A 21684-nucleotide genomic window follows, 5' to 3' on the forward strand; every position below is an offset into this window, starting at 1 on the left:
AAAAGATGGAAAATCTATTTAGCTCATAAAATTTTCTTCCTGTAAAAACTTGAAGTGTTAACACAATTCATAAAAAAAATGGCAGAAACTTACAAATGAGCAAATAAACACCAACCTGTAACTGCTATAGACTCTAACTGAATTTTGGGGGACTATTTCCCTAATTTAATTACATTACAGCTGGCCTTTTGTAGAGATCTGAGCTCCAAATTAAAGTTACACATATTTCTAAACAATTACAAAGATATATGTTTAAGAATTGTAGGAATGACAAGGAGTGTTGTGCATTAAGGTTATGTCACTATCTCTGTGAGTTATCCTGGAATACACTATCACATATGTAGTTTGATAGCAGGGTGAAAAGGATATTTTTCAGCTTCTTTTTTTTTTTTTTTTTTTTTTTTGGTGGTGGGGGGAGGGTGGTGGTGGGGGGCAGGACAGCAATCTAATTTTAGCCTTAAGTAAAACCATGATCCTTTTCCTTGAGTCAGTTGATCTGAGCACTGGGTAGAAGAGTCAATGTACTGCCTTTGTCTTGCTCATCCTCCCCTCTGACAGACAATGTGAGAAGCAGACATGTTCCTTTCAAATGCTAGGAGTCTTGGCAACCCTGTCAGACTGGGAATGGTTTTTTTTAATATGCTTAGATGAAATGGAGAAGAGACTTAATTTAGCTTTTGCAGTTTGGAAAACAGACTCTTCCAACTACTGTTAATTTTTAAAGATGTATATATAGGAATGTACGAAATTTCCAAAGAAGAAGAGCCTTTTCTGTCTTTAAAGTTGTTCAATACTGACAATTGAGATTTTTTTATGGACAAAAGGAAATCTGTGATTGGTAGCTACACTTAAAAAAACTGACACACTGAACATTGATGTTTGATTTCAGGAGAGGAATCCAGAAACCCCAGTGAATTATTGAAGTATTTCAACCATGCACAGAAAGAGCAGGGTTCCACAGAATGGGGAAAAATGCCAGCATGTTGGAAAGGAGTCACTTTGAGCTATGTGCAGGGAATCAAATCACTGACCATAGAGATTGAAATGCAGCTCCCACTTCTAGGGTTTACATTTGGGTGGCTATCTTTCTTTTCATAAGAACTAGGGATGTGTTCCTCCACTGGGCTATCTAGAGGTGTGTAGGTGAGCATTGAGCATCTCCTTTGCTTTGATGAGTGCAGTTTCAGCTGGTGTTTCTATGTGAGGAGGGACTCCTTTTCCTTCCCAAGAGGTGCTGTCTGCAGAGATGACTGATCTGGAGGTAGGGATGATGATGTAGAAGTTGGTGTCATCTACCTGATACGTCTGTGGGGAATGGCAGCCACCACTGGTCTGCTCCCCAATGATGAGAGCTCTGCCCAGTCTCTTCATTATGTATACAAACTCTTCAGCAGCCCCAGCTGTCACAGCACTGGTAAGGATTACCAGCCCCTTCTGAGTGCCATACCTCTCCCCTGTAAGGTAGGAAAAAACCCATCAGAAATGAATCCTTTTTCAGAGATTTATTTGTATATTAGAGCAAAGAGAAGCCAAGATAGAGGCATTGCTCCCTACCTGCTGTTAGCAACCCAAGAGGTTTGGAATTTTACTTTGTGCTTATGATAGTATTAAAGTACTTTTAACACTAGCCCAGACTATATGCTGTAAAAAACAGCTGCCTCCCTGTGTGGTGCTCTTGTGCCGTCAGTTTCAGGTTATGAGCTCTGTAAAGACAGAAGCCAGCTCATGTTTATTACTGTCAGCTCTTCTGTGGCTTTGACTTTTACAGAAGCTCCAGATCTCATTAGTAGCAGAATAGACAGGTGAGAAAAATGACATTTTTCACTATTGCAGCAGGAGTAGTCAAAACTCATCCAGAAGCATCTTCAGTTTCACCCTCATCCCTGCTCTAGGAACATGGCTCTCATAGAACTTGGCCTGCAACTGTGCAGGCATTATTTTCTGAAATTACATTTACAGTGGTTTCCCACAGCTTTTTTGTAGTTTGTAAATGGATGCTATACATGGCCTTTGTCCCAAACTCTTCAACAAATACCCCTTTATTATTAGGATCTGAGCCAAGTATCTCATTTTCTTACATAAAACAGCTGACAGGAATAGGAAGGGTTTTGACCTTTATTTTCAATATATCTGAACATACTAGATACTTTTTGAGAGTTTAGTTTCTTTGAAAGAATGACCAGAGGGTAATAATTAGATTTGGTAACTTGAAAACCAAACTGCTTTACAAATGTCAATCTATTAAGTAAGTAATAATATGACATGTAGTTCTCATGCTAAATTCAAAGAGAGGGGACCAATAGCATGGTAATTAGTTTTCACACCATCTTTGGTCTTCTCATTTCACTATAAACATAATAACCATTAGAAGACTCTTTTCACAGTAGATACATATAATACAGGACCAGATCCAGCTCCTTTGAAGTTAATATGAGTCTGCCTGTTCTCTTTGATGGGAACTGGAATGTGTCCATAGAAATCATATCCCTAAGCACAACCCACCTCTGACTGCCTGGGAAAATAGATGGACCCTGCAGACTGGGACAAAGTTTAACCACTTCAGCCTGATCCAGGCCAACATCTGCAGACACCATTAACTGTTTTGCTACTGTCTTAGCTTAAGATAGGAAAATAATTAAACCCCATATTTAAGGCTTCTTGGCACTCTAACTGTGAACACTGAAGAGCTCTGTTTCTGCATGTTCCAGCACCCTTTCAACTTCCACAAACTGGGGCAGGGTATGTGTGGGGGATGTCTGACACTTGCCAAATGCTTCAAACTCACCCAGATGTACAAAATTTAGTATTTTTCTTTCTCTTCTCTGGATAAACTGGGGTGTTTTCATCTATTGATGAAGAGGATTACACAGGTAGGTAGTAGGGAACAACTAGAGGTCTAGGCAACACTGGATTCCTTTTAATTCGACTAAACTTCTGGGGACCAATTTACAGACTTCTGTGCCTCCCATTTCTAGGAGTGATAAACTGTTATTTGTAGATGGCATTGAGTGACATGGCTGAAATGCACATTTTTTTGTTTCTACATTCTCTACACAGCTTGAGCTGATCATGGCAGGTGCTTTCACCAAATGAGTTACAGGATTTAATGACTCACTTTAAAATGACAAGGAGAGACATCTGAAATGAAAAGCTACTCTGAAAAGAAATTGTTGTTTACCTTTGAGCTGTGGCTGGGTCCATATCTCCTTTACTGAGTCACTGGGTCTGTCATAAACTTTGTCCAAAAGAACTGGGTGTCCTTCATCAAAGAAATATGAGCATAGGATTGCTATGGGTGTAGTGGAGCCTCCAATATTATACCTTTTCAAAAATTTAAAATATTAAGAAAACAAGTGAAAATTTGTGTCAGGCAGTAAATCTCCCTTCCAGGAGTTGTTCCTTAATATCAGTCCTGAAAAGACTTATGGCTACATTGTGATACATTTACATTAATTCTCCCTTATCAGCATTTGCACGTCTATTAGATAAACAAAGTCCTGTCTAAGAGTGTTGGACTGTTATTGCCCACAACTGACTTCAAAAGCAAACATGAAACTTAAAAGTCTATTTATTTTTCTTGATATTACCTAGAAAAAAAATCAGCAAGTAACCAAAGACTCTGAATCTGCAGAGAAATATCAGATTCTTGTTATTCTCCTCTGAGTGACTCATTCTGTTCCTGATGTAGGCCAGCAAGGAGTAAATACCTAAACCCTAATACATAAAATTAGATTCCAATTAAAGCAACATATGTTTGTAGCACTGGTGCTCTTCTTATTTTTTGCTACACAAAATGAGAAGACTTAGTGGCTTAAATGAGGTAATTTTTTTGTGCTTAAAGATTGTGTCAATTGCTTCATTTAACACAGTTGTAATTGAGAACTTTGGTTGCAGTTTAATTCCATAGCAGTCTCTGAAGATTAATTTTACTGAAGAGCCTGTATTGGAGAACCCCTGCTATAAATACACACAATTAACTACCAAAATATTTTTGCCTGTCACTTTTCACTAATACAAGAGCACACACAGTTCTAAAAATGTTTGTACTTTATTAACTCCTAGTGTGGATTCAGTACTTTCCTGTAGTTGATTTTAGGAGTACCTAGCACAGGCATTCCAGCAAAAAAACCTGCTGGAAAATGAGCTTATTCAGTACAATCTATTGCTAAGATTTTTCACCTCCAGAAAAGGATCTGACAATCCAGGAGGCCTATGTTCCAAACAGTGAAGCTACACCTTTATTCTTCACGTTTGGGAGCTGTATGATTGACACTGTGACTGGCTAGAAGTTAAATAACCATCTTCAGCATGTCCCTGAGAGTGCTGTGCTGCCAGGAGGGGCTGCTGCTGCACAGCCCATGAGACAGCTCAGCCCAGCAGAGCCCAGGCTCCCACAGGAGCCATCACAGCTGAAGGTGGTGGCAGGCAGGGCAACGCTGGAATGCTCTTCCTGGGACTCTTGCAGACAGTGAAACTGCAGTAACTTAGTCAGTAATAATGACTGAGCAGTTGCCAGAGTTTTAACTTAACTTCTGGATACTAATACTCATTTTACAGATTTCTTATGTGACCTTAGGGAGACCTTGTAGTTTATTAGTTTCTCTTATCAATGCTGTGAGAGTTAAAAATATGAAGCTCATGAGTGGCACAGCTGTTCTATGAAGGGGAGCTATTAAGGTGAGAGACATTATGCATTATGGCTAATCCCATGCAAAATTGAAATTATCTAAATATGAAGTTCATGAGTGGCCCACCTGTTTCAGGGAGGAAAACTTGTAAAATGAGAAACATTATTCATTACAGTTAATCCCATGCAAAATTTAAATCGTCAGTCTTAAAATCGTAAGATTGGCAAACAGAGGATTTCAGAAGGTTTGTTTGGGGTTCTCTTTTATATGCCTTTAGAGACTGGGTCTTTTATGTGCAATTAAAGGACTGGAAATATGTTAAATATATATATTTAAAAAAATAATAAATCCAAAACAAAACAACACATGAAAAGGGCTATAATGATACCATTTGGTACCTGAGACATGATTTCATCTTTGCTGTTTTAGTGCCCCCAGCCCTGAAATTTTTAGTTTGGGAGAAAACTGGGGCAAGAAAGAGGAAAGTCCTAATGCTATCTCAAGTGTACTGGAAGATGGTGGTTCTTTTGCTGAATTCAAATTCAGTCATGGGTGTTTTATGTTGGTTGCTGTTTTGCCTCTTCTGTGCTCACACAGTGAGATCTTCCTCTGTGCTCTCATCACTCTGCTCAACTTTTCCTCCCTATGCTGAAAATCCCAAAAGAATATTAAGAAGATTACTAAATATTAAGAGCCCTGTGATAACAATAGATGGAATTGGTTCTAACATTAAAACCAAGTTCTTACAAAGTCCTTATTTTCTTTGGTTTATATTCATAATGTTCTGGGCTCACACACATTAGCTCTGGACCACAACAAGAGAATTAATTCCCTATATATTGTGTAGGAAACATACATTTTTATATTAATCTGCTTTGATAGCTGGTGACAAATGGATGACATCTTATGGCTCATAGGATTTGAAGCACTATTGACACACTGGAGTGTCCAACAGAATTCTAAGCAGAGAGCAGTCATATGATGCTGCAGCTTGGAGCAGCAGGGCCCAGGAGAGCTACAGTACCTTTATGTACCTCTGTGATCTGTGCACAAGGCCTGTTTGGTACAGACCTGATTGCCCAGAGTTATTTAGCACTGCAGATACAGCAAATTAAATGTTGTAACACAGCCTTAAACATGGTCTGTCTTTTTGACAGATTGCTGAATCACTTGGCCACTACATGAAGTAAAGATTTATTTATATATATATATATGTATGTGGCACATGGAGAATTAGATTAGAAAGAAATTAGAGAAATAAAACACATGTAACATCCAGAATTGCATTCTGCAAACTATTCCCTAAATTTGCCTATTTAGTTCTAAACATCTCAAGTGATGATACAATTTATCTTGAGATATACTTCTAGACTGTTATTATTTTCCTTGGCTGTTTTCCTTTTCTCATTTAATCCTAGCAATGTTAGCCTGTAAACAGGAGAGCAAGCCATGTAAAGCTAATTCACTGTTACAAATAAAATGCTGTTTTGAAAGAGCTTTGGTTATTTGCCATTCAAAGGTTTACCTCATGTCTATGATTAATGCATCTGTGTGAACAATTTTCTTCCAAACATGCTCTATCATTAGGTCGGACACCTGGGTTAGAAGTTCACTGTCTCCAAACATATCAAATCTCAGATAGCCGATGTTGTTTTCAAATACATTTGTGTGGAATGAATATTTAATCAAATCTTCATATACTTCTGGTGGAGGGATCTGAAAGAGTATGAAAAAACAAAACAAATCATTTGCTGGCATTGGTAGCTTGACACAAAATTATGTGGGTTGTGTTTTAATCCAGGTGGGACATGTGAGAAATGAGACCAAGTTTGAAAAATATAATAAATTTTACAAGACTTTTGCATGCTAAACATAGGTTAGCATTGCCTAATGCACTTTTGTGCAGTATTAGGTGCATCAATAACATGCCCAGAATCTGGATCATGCACCTATATTTCCCAGAGCTCTGTTGATTTTCCAAAAATACAAGAATTTGAAGCAAAGAGGCTACAAGAACAATCCCAGCCTGCAGCATAGATCCCAGTCCAAGGCCTGCCACCCAAGCCCACGTTGCCTTTATGAGTTGTTTCTAAACACTGGGACTTTCGTAATCTCATGATTGGCTTCATTGGACAAACAGCTGCTGGCTGCAGGTGTGAGTGGCCCCAGCCCCTCTTAATGACCTGGTGCCTGTGATAGTGAGGAACCTCATGTGTTGAGCACGTGCTAGGATACTCATGAAGTAGATATGCTAAATCTCTTATATGGTGGCCGTGTGCCTGGAGCCTCACGTGTTAGGTTGTGATTTCTTTAATTTTGCTTAGCTTATGTTATTAAACAGGAGACTTTTTCTTAGTAGCAACGTGTAGCCTAAGTTATCCTAGTAACCCCTGTATGCAGTGAGACATAGCCAGCTCATATTGCCAAAGTTCTATTTTGTATGCAGTATCTGAAAATGGAATTTTCAGATTCTCCTTCAGCTTGAGATAAGAATTTAGAATTTCTATGCCTTATATGATCTTCAGCCATTTGGTCTTTTCTCCTCAGGGTTGTTGTGAAAAGGGTGTTATACTTTCTTTTTTAATCAGTTGCCCTCTGCCATAGCTCATACCCAGACAATCCATGCTCTTACGCTCAAAAGAACAAGGACTCAGCAGTGAGCTGTGTGCTAAAGGTGCTCTTCCAGTCTACAACATGCCACGGAATTGGGCAGGCACTGGGGCTTTCTGCAACTACAGAGAAGTCAAATAATCTCCTGACCTCTATACAGTGCTCTGGCCTGGAGCTGTGCTCCTGCCAAAAGCAGGTCTGCCCCAGCAGAAAGAGTTTCTGCCAAGGTGTGTGAATGCAGCTGTGTTTGACACAGCTCGAGGTTACCTAGGTGAAAATTACCCATCGTATGAAACTTCATCATTCAGTCCCTCATGTATGCCAAAATTACCAAAATTGCAATCATTAATTTAAAAGCCCTGTTGGGCAGTAGTTGTTGACCTTATAAAAGGAGCAAACCTTTTTCTGCACCCCTCTTTATCACTATACCTTGTGAAAATAACCTTTGTATCTGAACTGTGAACACATCAGTCCAGCACTGCTGAGCTTGTCATTTCCAATCTGCTTTCCAGTGACAGCAATGCTACTTGATATGCCCACTGTACTTTGATTAAAAATCCCAGTTTTGAAAAATATATCCAACATGCACTGATTGTTCTGACAGAACCTATATCTTGTTCAGAGATACTGGGGCTCCCTCCAGGAGGAAAATAAAAATATCACTCATTAGTAACATCTGCAAATAAAACTGACGTGTTACTCTTAGAACACTTACAAATAATATTTTAACTGAACACCAAATGCCTTATTTCTGTCTCCAGTAATAGCTGCTAAATGCATACCCATAAGCATGCTAAGATTAATAACTCTGATAATTTTTTTCTTGACTTATTCTTTCACTGTGATGCATCACATTTTTGTTCACCAAGAACTTCAGTTTTGATAACTCTTGAAAATTCAGTATAAATTTCAAGGTGGGCAGGTTGCTCATAAAGCCCCAAGTCTTACGAGGTGAAATAAATGTGCAAGGATCTAAACAAAAGCTCTTCATGGCTGCAGGAAAATGTATGAAAATGTATCTATTCTAAAAGTTCCAAGAATGGAAATCAGAAAAAGCACTCAGAATGTAATTCTGGGGTGCCAGGGAAAGTGGCTGAACCTTTCAGCAGAAGAAGTGAGGAGCCTGTGACTGACATTAGAGAGTTACTGCCCTGCAAAACTGCAGGTTCATGGCATTGGCACGTGGGCCACGTGCTGAGGGTACCTAAGGAGGCAAGTCAAGCTTCAGGAAGCTGCCATGTGCTGTCCTTTGGAAGGCAGGGCTCTGCTGGCCAGGGACAAGCTGGGACAGGATGCAGCTGAAAGCAAGATCTGCTGCTCAGTCAGACAGTGTTTACATACAAATGACTTGTTGTTAAATATGAACCCTCAGGTGCACACTATAAGCAATGTGGCTACACCAAAGGACCTCCAGGCTAACTCCACTTAAGCCAAGGAAAAATGTTTTTTCATTAACTATATAGGGTCTGCAGTCCTGTTCTGCAGACTCCTTCCACAGGTAAGTGCCTAAGTAAAACACATGATATCACACAAAATAGGACCTTAGAATGCTGCCCTGAGACTTGTGCAAGGAGTTTGATCCCTGATTCTGTTATTGATTCAAACCCCAGCCATGGGCAAACCACTTTTCTAAATGTGCCTCTCTTCCCTCTTTTCTCTCCTTTCATCTCTCCCTTTTTGTTTTGTCTATTTAGATAGAACCTGTTTTTCCATAGCAATTTTTGTGCTGATGATTGTAAAAGAACTCTGATTTTCATTAAGGTTGCTAGTGCTGTAAATTGCTGGTTGTTAAAATATTATCACCAATACCCTTGCAATACCATTGCAAACCCTGAGATTAGTTTAAGAACCATGAGATCTTGGGGGCTGAGTGGCAGGGTTGCACTTTTCTTAGAACATTTGGCTTCCCTGTGTACTCTCATAGGCTGGAATGGAACTGTTTGTCCTAGTAGGGCTCCCAGTTCAAGGACTGAGCAGCATCAGCTATAGTCCTGACAGCTCATTCTCACTTGCTCTTAACAACACACATTTTATTGGGTGATCTCCAGGCAATCCACCCTAGTACGTCACCAGCCTTAGTATTAGAAAGATGTTTTTAAGATCTAGTGTAAACAGAGTTCACTACTTTGTACTGTTTAAGTGCATTACTTCTTGACCTATTTACTATGGACAAGAGAAGAGATTATTCTTTTCATATTTGAAACAGTCTCTTACGTATCTGAAGACTGTTTTCATGTCTCCTCTCAGTTTTCTTTCCGGAATAAACAACTCAAATATTTTAAACTTTTTGAAGGCTACTTTTATTCAGTGTTCTCTTTACTCCTGCCCCTCTTTTCTGCTGTCTCTGTACTTGAGCCACATCTTTCCAGAAAACCATTGCCCAAGGCTGTGCATATTATACTCTAGATTAATTTTCTTTAGAGCTAAATGTAGCAGAACATTTCATGTTGTCCTGATTATATTCCTCCTTTTCCATTCCAGTTTGATGAGGAGGAGTATTTACTGCAACAGCTTGACTCTACTGAATTGTGCTCAGCTTCTGAACCCTGAAGAAGCAATTTACATTTTTACAGGACTCCCCCTAAATAAGCTACTTTCCTCCCAGAATTATGCAATGAACTACTATCACCCTAGAAACAAGAAAGCAAAGATTGGAAAAGGTGAAGAGCCAATGAGAGTTAAAAATGAGACATTTTTCTCTTGCATAAACTAGCATAGTACCACTGACTTTACTGTGGTTATGTTGATATAAATCAACATCATATGGGCTTACAACAACTGTTTTTCCACCTGTTAGCAATAAAAGTAGCAATTTGATTATTTATCTTGACACTTGGAGGCTGACCATTTTGATTTCATTCATTAATGAAGGGATACAAACAAACTGTACTTCTTTCTGGTGAAGCATCTCTAACTATTGCCTCCTTCACTCTCCTATATATACATATTATTCATCTGGAAACAGAAGGATTTGAAATACAAGAACAATCTCTCGTTATAAAGGATTAATTTTTGCCTTTTGTTCTGATCATCATTTTCAGCTGCTTATCTAAACCATCATTACAAAAATTCTCTAAGGTGTAAAGAATGATTAAAAGTGTTGGTCATTAAGAAGGGGCCAAAATAATCACTGAGGGAGACTCCTTGTCACTTAAAATGGACATAACACTTATGCAGCAGTTCTTCCATAGGTAGACAGTCACAAACACAAATGTTTCAGTTCGTAGAGGAAGTTTGACTGGAGAGGAAGAGAGAGACAGAAGAATAAGAAGCAGGGATTATTAAACTGCAGGTCAGCAAGTTTACAAGGCTCTGCCTTATAAGCAAGATGTTATTTTCTGGAGCACAAAAAGAATAGACAAAATTTGCCTCAAGGAAGTCTGACTTTGGAAAGTGGCATTTCTGCAGCTGACAACTCTGACTAGCAGTGACCTTGCTGCTTCTTAGAGGAGACACATTAACTCCCCTGTCCTATGCTTCAGCAGCTATTTTAGTGCAGCAGATGCAAAGGTCTGCATGTGATCCACTTGTCTGTCTCCTGTGTCCCATCCCATCCTTCCTGTAGTTATTCATCATCACTTTGAGTTAATTGTGTTGGATCTGCTTCATCATCAAGGTCATTAACAGTAAATTCTACTGTCAAGGGAGAGGGTGGCTTGGAAGGTAGGCAGCACAAGAGAAAAACCATCTCTTAGGTTTTTAAGGAATAAATGTGATACAGATCAAGAGAGCCACTATATCCATGTGTTGGGCTGCTGAATTTCAATTTTTTTTTTAAATTTACAAATGCAGCTGGTGCCATCATATATGCTGCACTGTACTCTAAAGGTATTTACTCCCAGGGGTACATAGAAATGTTCCTCAGAAAGTATCTCTCTTATGGCAGCAAAAGCAAAGCAGGAGATGAAGGTACTCTTGCTGCCCAGGGCTCTGTGGAATAGGTGAATTTTCTTTTTAACTTCAACTTAAGGAAAATCCTTTCATGATTTCAGTGTCTTTGTTAACGTCTTAATGCTTCTTGTCTGTTTGACACCCAATTTCCTCCAGCAATATGAGGGAATGTTTTTGGCTCTGGAAACTATTTTAGTCTCATAAGAGACGTAATTCTCTGCTCTTCATACATTATTTCACCTTGGAGAAATCTCACATTTGTCTTTATTTTCATCCACACTGATGTGATTTCCTTCTTATAGGTGTATCCCTGACCTCTTCCAATCATTTTGCTTGACAAAGAACTATGGTAAAACAGAGGCATTGAATAATATAATGGCATTTCTTCACTAAGTCTATCAGGATCAGAATTTTATGTCATGTGACAAATAAGATACTTATCCTCTATGTCCTGTTCTCGAAGTTTAAGGTCTGAATAAAGTAAGATCTGAACAAGTAAAAACCACCAACAATATTCATTAACATCCTTCAGTGTCACAGTGACTAATTTGCAAGATTTTCCCATTCTGCAAAATGGGGAGAAATTATGGTGTGTCATTACTTGTATGTTGATAATAATTGAGCACAGAACTCTGTAAAAGTAATGAAATATCTTTAAAGTTTTCTACACTCAACCAAGTTAGGAGGGAGAGTGCTGGAATAGAAAACTTCTTTAATTAATGATTTCCATTTAATCTTAGAGGCAAGAATGTGGCATCTCGTGGTTAACAAATTTGAAAAAAAAAAATCTGCCCCGGCAATGCTTAGACTTTGTCCTTGACCTTAGTATTTGTGGTAATACCACAAAGGTCATGGCCACTTTAAATCATGCATGCCAAAAATTTCAGTGTGTGGAAGTCCACGGATTTCCTCCCCCAGGAAACATTTAATAGTTACCTGACACTTGGTCTACTCTGGTTCATTGCAAAGGCAAATGCATTCTCTTCAAAAAGTAATTTTATGAGTCTCTGGAGAAAATACGTCTCTGATAGCCATGCTAGTGCAGTAGCCAGAAACCAGCTAACTTCATCCAAGAAAGGGATCAGGTTATCCTAACCCTCTATTTAATTTGAAGATGGAATTTTAACAAGTGCTCCTGGGAGCTCCCTTCGGCACAACAATGAACAAGAAAGATTGCCAAGGCAGACCAGTGTATAAACACTCAGGCTCAGAACAAAGCACAGACTGTTATGCAAACCACACAGCAAGGGCAAAAGTAGATTATTAAAAATCAATTTCTCCCTGGGGTCACCTAACTTCCACCCAGATACTTCTTCCAAAGTGTTTCTAGGTCACTGGGAAACTGTCTGATGCTGAGCATGACATACAATTAGAACAACTTTCCACTGCCACTACCAAAGGAGTTGTGGGTTATTCCAGTGTAATAGATGTCAGCTGCTACAATTTTATATAGAAAAGTCCATCAGAGAGCACATGGCTGCATGTTTAGTGAGTTGTATGCATTTACTCTAGTCCAACTAAACTTCCCTCAAATTACAATCTGGGTTTGAAACCAGAGGGTTTCTGAATTAATTACAGCTGGAAAAGCTGCAGCATTGAAAGAAGAGGGATCACAGAAACAATGACATATCTTCCCTTCTAACCCTGAAGCCCTGCACTTTTGCTTGTGGCATATGGCAACTGAGATTCACTGCCTGAAGGCTGTTCCCAAAAATCTATGCATCTAGAAGTACCATCTAATTCCACAATCTACTACCCTAAGTGTCAGAGACAGCTCAGCCCACAAAACCATTGACTTTTCCTCTGGGTATAGGTAAATCTGGGTGGATTTATAGTATAGGCTAGAAAAAAGATAAGATATCTGACTTAATACTCCCATTCCAGCTGGCATTTCTATGGCTGGGATGAGAGAACTGTACCTGTTTTGGCATGATTCCTGGGATGCTGTCCTTGGCATGTTCAGGGATGTAGAGTAATTTCAGGTGTTCATCATCAGAAAGAGCTTTTAAGATGGCAGTCACCTTCCCAGCAAGTTTTTCCTCTGTATGGATCCCTTTATAACTGTCTTTGTTGATGTTCTTTGTGAGGTTGGATGCTATAACAGTCCCAATGTCCACAAAGGCATAATTATCTGCCACAAGCCTGCCTACCGTTTGCAGTATCTGTGGCACCTGGGCACGCAGGTTGGCAATATGCTGAGCTACAGCCATGGCTTCACTGGCCTGGATGGTGATGTGCGGCTCCACCCCAGACACACTCCATACTTTTCCAGTGACTGGGCTGAGCACCACTTGGCTGGGGATGGAGGCATATAAGGAACTGTTACCAACACGATAAATGCCCACTGAGAGAGATCCACCAACTGTGGGCTCACCAATGACTGTGGCCCGGTGCAGATCCTTCATAGAGCGAGTGAAAGCTTCAGCTGCTGAGCCACTCATATGGCTCGTTAGGATGTAGATGTCCTTGAGGGAGCCGTATCTCTTGCCAGCAAGCTGGGGGAGAGTCCACACCTCCGTGCTGCGGGAGGTACTGCGATCGAACACGGTGTAGAGGTGTTTCCGAGGCTCAGGCTCAAAGAAGTAGGAGCAAAGTATTGGGATGGCAGTGGAATAGCCACCTGTGTTGTACCTCATGTCAATAATCATGGCATCCGTGTCCACCAGCTTGTTCCAAACCATCTGCAACAGCTGTGGCCCAATGGCCTTCACTGTTTCTGCCTCAGCCATCATATCAAAGCGAAGGTAACCCAGGTTCCCTGGCAACACCTCAATTTTGAAGAGTGCCTCAATGATGTAGGTCAGCTCTTCAGGGCTGGGAATCACATTGGGAAGCTGCTCTTCCGGAGCTGGTTCCACATGGCTGTGGAAGACGTGAAGCCGATGGTCTCCAGAGGCCTCCTGCAAGTCACTGGTGAGCTGGGAAGCCAAAGTCTCAGAGTCTATGGCTGACCGATAACCTCCTTGGGCCCGTTTGGCGCGGAGCATAGCACTGGCCTTACCAGCCACTTCTGGGATGGCATAGTGAGCCTCCAGCAGCTGCCCGGTGCCCTCCAGCAGTACTCCCATGTTCTTGTGGAAGGCTAGCACTTCTTCAGCCTTCTCCAGTGCATCCTCAGCCAGCACTATGGCATCAGGAACAACTCCTCCACCCATCCAGCTTTCCCCATGGTTGTCAATGAAGGTGACAACAGGAACCGTGACGGTCAGGCCGCGGGTTATTCCTGGCCCAGGCTGCAGCAGAGGGAAGGTGCGGGTGTGAGAGAGGCTTCCTGCTGTGATCTCACCGATCAGCGTGGCACGGCCCAGGGACTGCATGAGGTAAGCAAACTCCTCAGCAGCTGTAGCTGTGTGGTGGCTGGTGAGCAGGTAGATGCCACGCTTAGCCCCATAGGACTGGGCGAGCAATTCTGCCTGGCTGTTGTGCTCCTGTGTATGGTTGGTGCATCTGTCATAAGTTGTGAAGAGATGGACAGGACCAGCAGCAGGGTCTTGAAAATAGGAGAGTAGCACAGGCACAGCAGAGGAGGAAGGGCCTCCAAGGTTGTAACGCAGGTCCATGATCAAGTTCTCTGTATTTTGGAGGGGTTCCCACACTTTGTGCACAATGTAAGGCCCCAGCTTTACAAGCACAGAGGCATCTGCAAACTCATCAAAGCGCATGTAGCCAACATTGCCTGGCAACACGGACACCTTGAAGACAGTATCCACCAAGGCATGCAGCAGCTGCTCATTGTCAGGTAAGTCAGCTGCTGTTCCAATTGGCTTCTCAGCTGGGGGATCAGCAGCTTCACCTGGCATCATGACTCGGACCATCAGGCGGGGGTCTTCAGATAAGGCCTGCAGCTCAGTGTTGAGTTTGGTGGCCAAGTCCTCAGACGACTGCACAGAAGAGAAGTCAGAGGTGGCGAGGTGCCGCAGTAGCGCAGGCACTCTCTCCACTAAGCTGTAATAGTCCTTTAATATGTTTTTGAGGTGGCTAATGGTGCCAGGCACCGCTCTGCGCACTGCCAGGATGTCCAATGATTTCTGCAAGGCTTGCTCTGCCTCAGTAGCCACACATGGCATCACCCCACTCACTTCCCAGCTCTGTCCACCTCCACTCAAGGGGCTCACAGATCGTGATACAGGAACCATCATATAGAAATTGGAAGGACCAATACGGAGCTTCTGGATGTCCAGTGAGCCCCCAGCTGTCTTCTCTCCAACAGTGATAGCTCTGTTCATGTGCTTGAGGATGTAAGCCACATCTTCAGCCACCCCTGTGGTGTGACGGCTGATCAGAACAATGACATCCTTGTCTTTGCTGTACCTCTGTCCCAACACCTTTGGTAGTGTCCATATCTCTGTGGTGGTATTGGAGGGACGATTGTACACAGTCTCAACATGGAGCCTCTTGTCTTGTTCATGCAAGTACGAGATGATGAAGGGGAGGCCAGAAATCTGTCCCCCAGTGCTGTGACGAAGATCTATCACCAGGGCAGATGTGTCAATCAGTGTCTTCCAGACCTTGTCCACCAGAAAAGGTCCAATTTTCTGCACAATGTCCTCTCCTATGATATAATCAATCCTCAGGTAGCCAACATTGCCTTCCAGCTTGTCATACATGATCACATGCTCAATAAGACTCAGGAGTTGCTCACGGGTAGGGGAACCCTCAGCCTCCTGTTTGGGAGAAGCATGTGGTAAAGGCTCATAGGAAATCACCAGTCTTGGGTCATTCAGAGCACCCTGCACTCCAGCTGTCAAGACGCTGGCCAGCATTTTTGGATCTGAGATGTCCAGGATCTCTCCACTCTTGATTGCTTGTTCAATGGCTTCTTGCATTCCCACTAGGTTTTCAGGATAGCAGTAATTGTCCAGAAGGACTTTAGCCATGTCCAGCACTAGAGTTGGCTGAAAGATTTCCTCAGCAGGTATGCTGCATATGATCAGTGCTGAAAACAGCAAGAAATGTGTCCTGATCATTTTGTCTTTGTATGGAAGAGAAAAGAAATCAGAAGCTCTTATCGATCAAGACGAACATAGCTCTCCAATGACTCTGAATCCTGAAAGCACTGAAATCCCTGTGTTGAATCCAGGTGCACTGAACAGATCTTTTATCTGTACTAAACCTTTAATCTCATTAAAATGGAGTGCATCATCCACAGTGCACCAATAGATGAAGCTCCTTACTACTTCAGAGGCCTCTTATGAAACAGTAATAAACTTCAATCATCAAGGAAGATCTTTCTAGCAGTTAATTGTTTCCAAAAGGTAGTGCCCTGCCAAAAGGTAGTGCAAAACTGGTCCTGGCTTATTCTGAAAGTGGATTGCTTAAATGTAATACTGATTTTAACCAGTTAGAATAGCAATCTCCCTGCCTTTCACCATTATTTACGAAGAGCTTATACCAGGAGATTCTTCAGTGACTAAGTTGTATCAATATTTAATATTCTTTCAAAAGTTGTTGACAATACATTGTCTTTGGTGTTTTTCAGTCTGAGCTGCAAAGGACTGCTCTTACATTCTATGACTAAGGGCTCCAAACAAGGAACTCCAGACATTTAGCACAGCTCATAAAATCCAAGGTAATGACAGCCTTTTAATTTCTGTGCTGAGAATTGCCAGCATTTTAAACAGGACTTTGAAACACATTTGCCTCAACATAATACAGCTAAATCTGAGATGACTTTAATCTTCACAATTTGCACTCAATTAGGATTTACTTGTAATACCGTTGGGTAACATATGGTCATGTCTGATGACAGCTCCCAGCCAATAGACTTCAGGCTCAACATACCAAAATAGAATGTGGGGGGGTTGTTTTCTTCTGCTCACAATGTATTTGAGACCCTATTGTATTAAGAGTTTGAAAGAGGATCAGAATATGCGGAATGCAGGCTGTACCCACTCTGAGCTTCAGTATGACATGCCAAAGATACACAAAAACAGATTCCCAGCTTCAAGTTTGAAATTAATTGCTACCCCAGCCACTCTGTTTGCTGGAGGTAGCTGAAATGTGGGAAGAGCACGTTTTTGTACTCCTGTCAAAATGTTGCTACATATGAATGCATGTGGAGGGAAGAGTCTAAAGATGGTCTAAGCCTGTCTGGATGTACTCTGTTGGTGTCATGTGTGAATGTCCTGAATGAATCCTGCCACTCATGACTTTCAACTTACTGTACAAAGGGTGTTACAGATGTTATGTACAAGGTGCTAACAGTCACGTCATCTTTCTCAGAATGTAACAGACATAGATGAATTGCCATGAAGACAACAGTCAGAAAGGAGACAAGAACAGACAGCAACCGAGTATTTTTAATCAGTGTGTGAGATATCAGCTGTGCCTTCCATACCTAAATGAGGTCTATCTATCACTGCTAAACTCTTTACATGACAATTTTTTTCTGTAGCATTTGAAGAAATATTTCAAAGATGAACAATATTCTTCTCCAGTGAGGTCTTATCTAAAGCTTAAAAATCACAAAATGGCACTTTCCTGTCTGTGATTGTTGTAAAATAATAAGATTACAAAAAAAAAAAAAAATTTCTCTATTTTCCTGACATTTATTTTTGCCTTTTATATCACTTTATAAAGATTTTCATATCAGAAGTGTTGGAAACTGTAGCTCTTGTGAAGCAAAGAAATATATACATGATTGTGATTAGATAAGGCAAAACTCCACAGCTCAATTTATTTCTCAAGTTATACATATTCATTCTCATGTACTTTATCGTTGCCACATAAAAACAAAACCAGCTTCACAATGTAAATGCAAAATTCATTATTTTTTCCAACATGCATGGAAAAATGCTTGGACAGTGGAGAAACTATTTTTCCTCACTGGATCTGTTCAGTAATCTATTTATATTGAAATTCTATATGAATATTCAGTATGGATTTCTGAATTCAATATGATATGTAACATTCAGTGCTACTTTGGTAATTCTTTATATATGGTGTTAGAAGGTAAGAATCCTTTCTGTGCGGTGTGAATTCCTTAAGATTTGGAGAATGACTATTTGCTTACTCATTTTGAGGCACATATAGCTTAAATTTTTATCAAATATTTTGTATAATGCAAGTCTGTTCATTGAACTCTGAATAACCAGATCCAAAATGTAACTCTACCATCTATTCTAATTTATAATATAACTCAAGCCAAATTCTTATTTTGATTTTAGTTTTGAGCAGAACTAAATAGCTAAGGCTTAGTTTTAGCTTTTATAACTCATAAAACTTTATGACCCTTTAAAATCTGTCCACAAATATTTCATTTTCTGACTTCCTGTGGGTATGAACTTCCCATACTCTGAAAAGAGGCATTTTTTTATCTGTCCCAGACTAGTCTGCATGCTAAAAAATATTCCATAGGTGCAAGATTAAATGTTTTGCTGTATATTACTTGCTTTCCATATTCTGCTCCAATGTTCCCCAGTTCTCATGTGCAGCTGATGCCACCATTCCCTCATCAGAGTCTCATGTAGATATCTGGTCCCTGACAAGCCGCAGTAGCAGGAGGCTCATCTGAAGGTGGCAGCAAGAGCACCTTTTTCACTGGCAGAGATGCCAACAGGATAAAGGTGAAAGTTGCAATAAACTACTTCTGGTTTTAGTAAAGCCTTCTCATGCAGCCATATTTTAAATTATACATATGAATTAGAATTAATTTAAAGGTGATAGCTGGCTTCCAAACATGGAGAGGCAGAATTTATTAGCTCAAGTGAAAGACTATGCTAATGAAATATTCAATGCTTCCAAGATTGCAATAAGTATTTCTAGACAAACCTCTACTGCCTTTTATAGATGTACAAGTCTGGGTCAGAACTACTTCATAGCTGTCTGTGACAGGCATGACTGGATTGTGTAGGTATGGTCTAAGACTGTCTGTTCTGTTCTGTTCTTATACTGTTTGCTACAAAGGAAACCTTGTTCCTGAGTAGGCTTTCTAAGCCCTTGAGAAATAAAAATAATTAATAATATCACCCTTAGATTCCTTTCTAATTCCCATGCCAAAAGAAGTAATGTTAGATTTTTGTCCCAAGGTTTTTCAGTTCTTATGCTGTACAAACCTGTATAGATTAAAATTAAAATTGGAACTTTTCTTTCACATTATTTTAATATTGAAATCTTTCCATTTTATAAAAATAATATTCTGAGTTGCTTAATGATTACATTTGTAGTAAGAAAAACTTAAAGCCAAAATGTTTTCCTGTTAATATTCCCTTCCCTTCCCTTCCCTTCCCTTCCCTTCCCTTCCCTTCCCTTCCCTTCCCTTCCCTTCCCTTCCCTTCCCTTCCCTTCCCTTCCCTTCCCTTCCCTTCCCTTCCCTTCCCTTCCCTTCCCTTCCCTTCCCTTCCCTTCCCTTCCCTTCCCTTCCCTTCCCTTCCCTTCCCTTCCCTTCCCTTCCCTTCCCTTCCCTTCCCTTCCCTTCCCTTCCCTTCCCTTCCCTTCCCTTCCCTTCCCTTCCCTTCCCTTCCCTTCCCTTCCCTTCCCTTCCCTTCCCTTCCCTTCCCTTCCCTTCCCTTCCCTTCCCTCCTCCTTTAACAGTGATCAAGAAAAAGAAGAAAAAAAAACCAATAAGAAGATTATTTATATTTTTAATGTAAGACTGAGTGAGGGTAGAAAAAGTGCATTCCCATTTTGAAATCTATGTAATTTCAGCCAGGAACAGGTGGAGAGTCATCATAGTTTATGGAGCACAGCTGTGATAAACTCACACTGACCAGCTCTGCTGAACAGATGAACTACCATATTCTAGATAAGTAGAAGATTCAAGAGGTCATCAAGAAACCTGATACCTAGTTCAGAAATGTACTTTTGAATGTGCAGTCCCTGAAGAATGGGTATAGTATGTGTTTGCATTATATTGTATTCTCTACATCCCACATTTTGGATAGATTTACATGTTTATTCAGCATGGTACACCAAGTAGAGTTGGCCATTCATAAATACTGAATATTAAACACTCTACCAAGCCCTCCTGACCTGGGGTTATACTTGAAACAGTGCAAGGTCCAGTCACCCACAGCAGTTTGTTTAGTGTCCATCTCAGATGGCTGCCACCGAACCGCTCTGGTTCCTGCCCAGGGCTCTGCTGAGGCCCGACGCCCCTGAGGACTTGTCCTGGCACTGCTGCCCGCCATGCTGCTGTGTGGCCCCTCTAGCTGTGCAGCTGTAAAGGACTGGGTTTCTCCGTGGCTGCTGGATCACAAGCTTTGGTGGCCAGCCCAGGCTGCTCGTTCGGTGCGCTGGGCCCGTTCAAGGCTTTCGTGAGGGCTAATGGCGGTGTGCCAGGCCCGGCCCAACAAACGCCTCAGCAAGGCGATGGACTCGGCAGTCCCCTTTGCCATGGCTACACTGAAGCCATTCTCCTGTCAGGCTTTCAGCTGAATTACGACTGATGGTCCAGCAGAAGCTTTAAGGAAAATGTCAGAGGAGAATCAGATGCAGCTTAGGACATGTTTCTGAGGGTGTCAGGAGGCAGAAGCCATGGAAGACAAGGTAGTGTGCCAGCTGGGAGGCATGGAGAGAGCAAAAGAGGCTGGGGGCAGCGAGATGGCAGCAGATAGGTGTATGCTGAGAGGCTTTAAGGTACTGTGGGAGGGAGAGTAAGAAAATGTGTGGGAGCGGCAGTGGCTTGGGGAACACGAGGGGTGCAGCAGCCGGGATGTGCAGGGAGGAGCATGGACCCATAGACAGCCCGGGCGGGATGGGCAGGGAGGAGCACGGAGCCATAGACAGCCCGGGCGGGATGGGCAGGGAGGAGCACGGAGCCATAGACAGCCCGGGCGGGATGGGCAGGGAGGAGCACGGAGCCATAGACAACCTGGCAGGGATGGGCAGGGAGGAGCACGGAGCCATAGACAGCCTGGCAGGGATGGGCAGGGAGGAGCACGGACCCATAGACAGCCTGGCAGGGATGGGCAGGGAGGAGCACGGAGCCATAGACAGCCCGGGCGGGATGGGCAGGGAGGAGCACGGAGCCATAGACAGCCTGGCAGGGATGGGCAGGGAGGAGCACGGAGCCATAGACAGCCTGGCAGGGATGGGCAGGGAGGAGCACGGAGCCATAGACAGCCTGGCAGGGATGGGCAGGGAGGAGCACGGAGCCATAGACAGCCCGGGCGGGATGGGCAGGGAGGAGCACGGAGCCATAGACAGCCTGGCAGGGATGGGCAGGGAGGAGCACGGAGCCATAGAGAGCCTGGCAGGGATGGGCAGGGAGGAGCACGGAGCCATAGACAGCCTGGCAGGGATGGGCAGGGAGGAGCACGGAGCCATAGACAGCCCGGGCGGGATGGGCAGGGAGGAGCACGGAGCCATAGACAGCCCGGCAGGGATGGGCAGGGAGGAGCACGGAGCCATAGACAGCCTGGCAGGGATGGGCAGGGAGGAGCACGGAGCCATAGACAACCTGGCAGGGATGGGCAGGGAGGAGCACGGAGCCATAGACAGCCTGGCAGGGATGGGCAGGGAGGAGCACGGAGCCATAGACAACCTGGCAGGGATGGGCAGGGAGGAGCACGGAGCCATAGACAGCCTGGCAGGGATGGGCAGGGAGGAGCACGGA

At 42.3% G+C, this 21684-nt stretch overlaps 1 protein-coding gene across 1 annotated transcript; it reads right to left on the minus strand.

Annotated features, from left to right (window-relative positions):
• Positions 1-12: 12 nt before the first annotated feature.
• Positions 13-16096, minus strand: RBP3 (retinol binding protein 3). Its single transcript, XM_056494905.1, has 4 exons — positions 13049-16096; positions 6154-6344; positions 3179-3321; positions 13-1454 (listed from the first exon to the last, which is right to left on the minus strand). Exons 1-4 carry the CDS (start codon positions 16094-16096, stop codon positions 1126-1128), a joined length of 3711 nt encoding a protein of 1236 aa, XP_056350880.1. The 3' UTR covers positions 13-1125.
• Between the last annotated feature and the right edge of the window lie 5588 nt (positions 16097-21684).

The sequence above is a fragment of the Oenanthe melanoleuca genome, chromosome 6 (genome assembly GCF_029582105.1).
Source record: "Oenanthe melanoleuca isolate GR-GAL-2019-014 chromosome 6, OMel1.0, whole genome shotgun sequence".
In the NCBI taxonomy this organism is placed as follows: Eukaryota; Metazoa; Chordata; class Aves; order Passeriformes; family Muscicapidae; genus Oenanthe; species Oenanthe melanoleuca.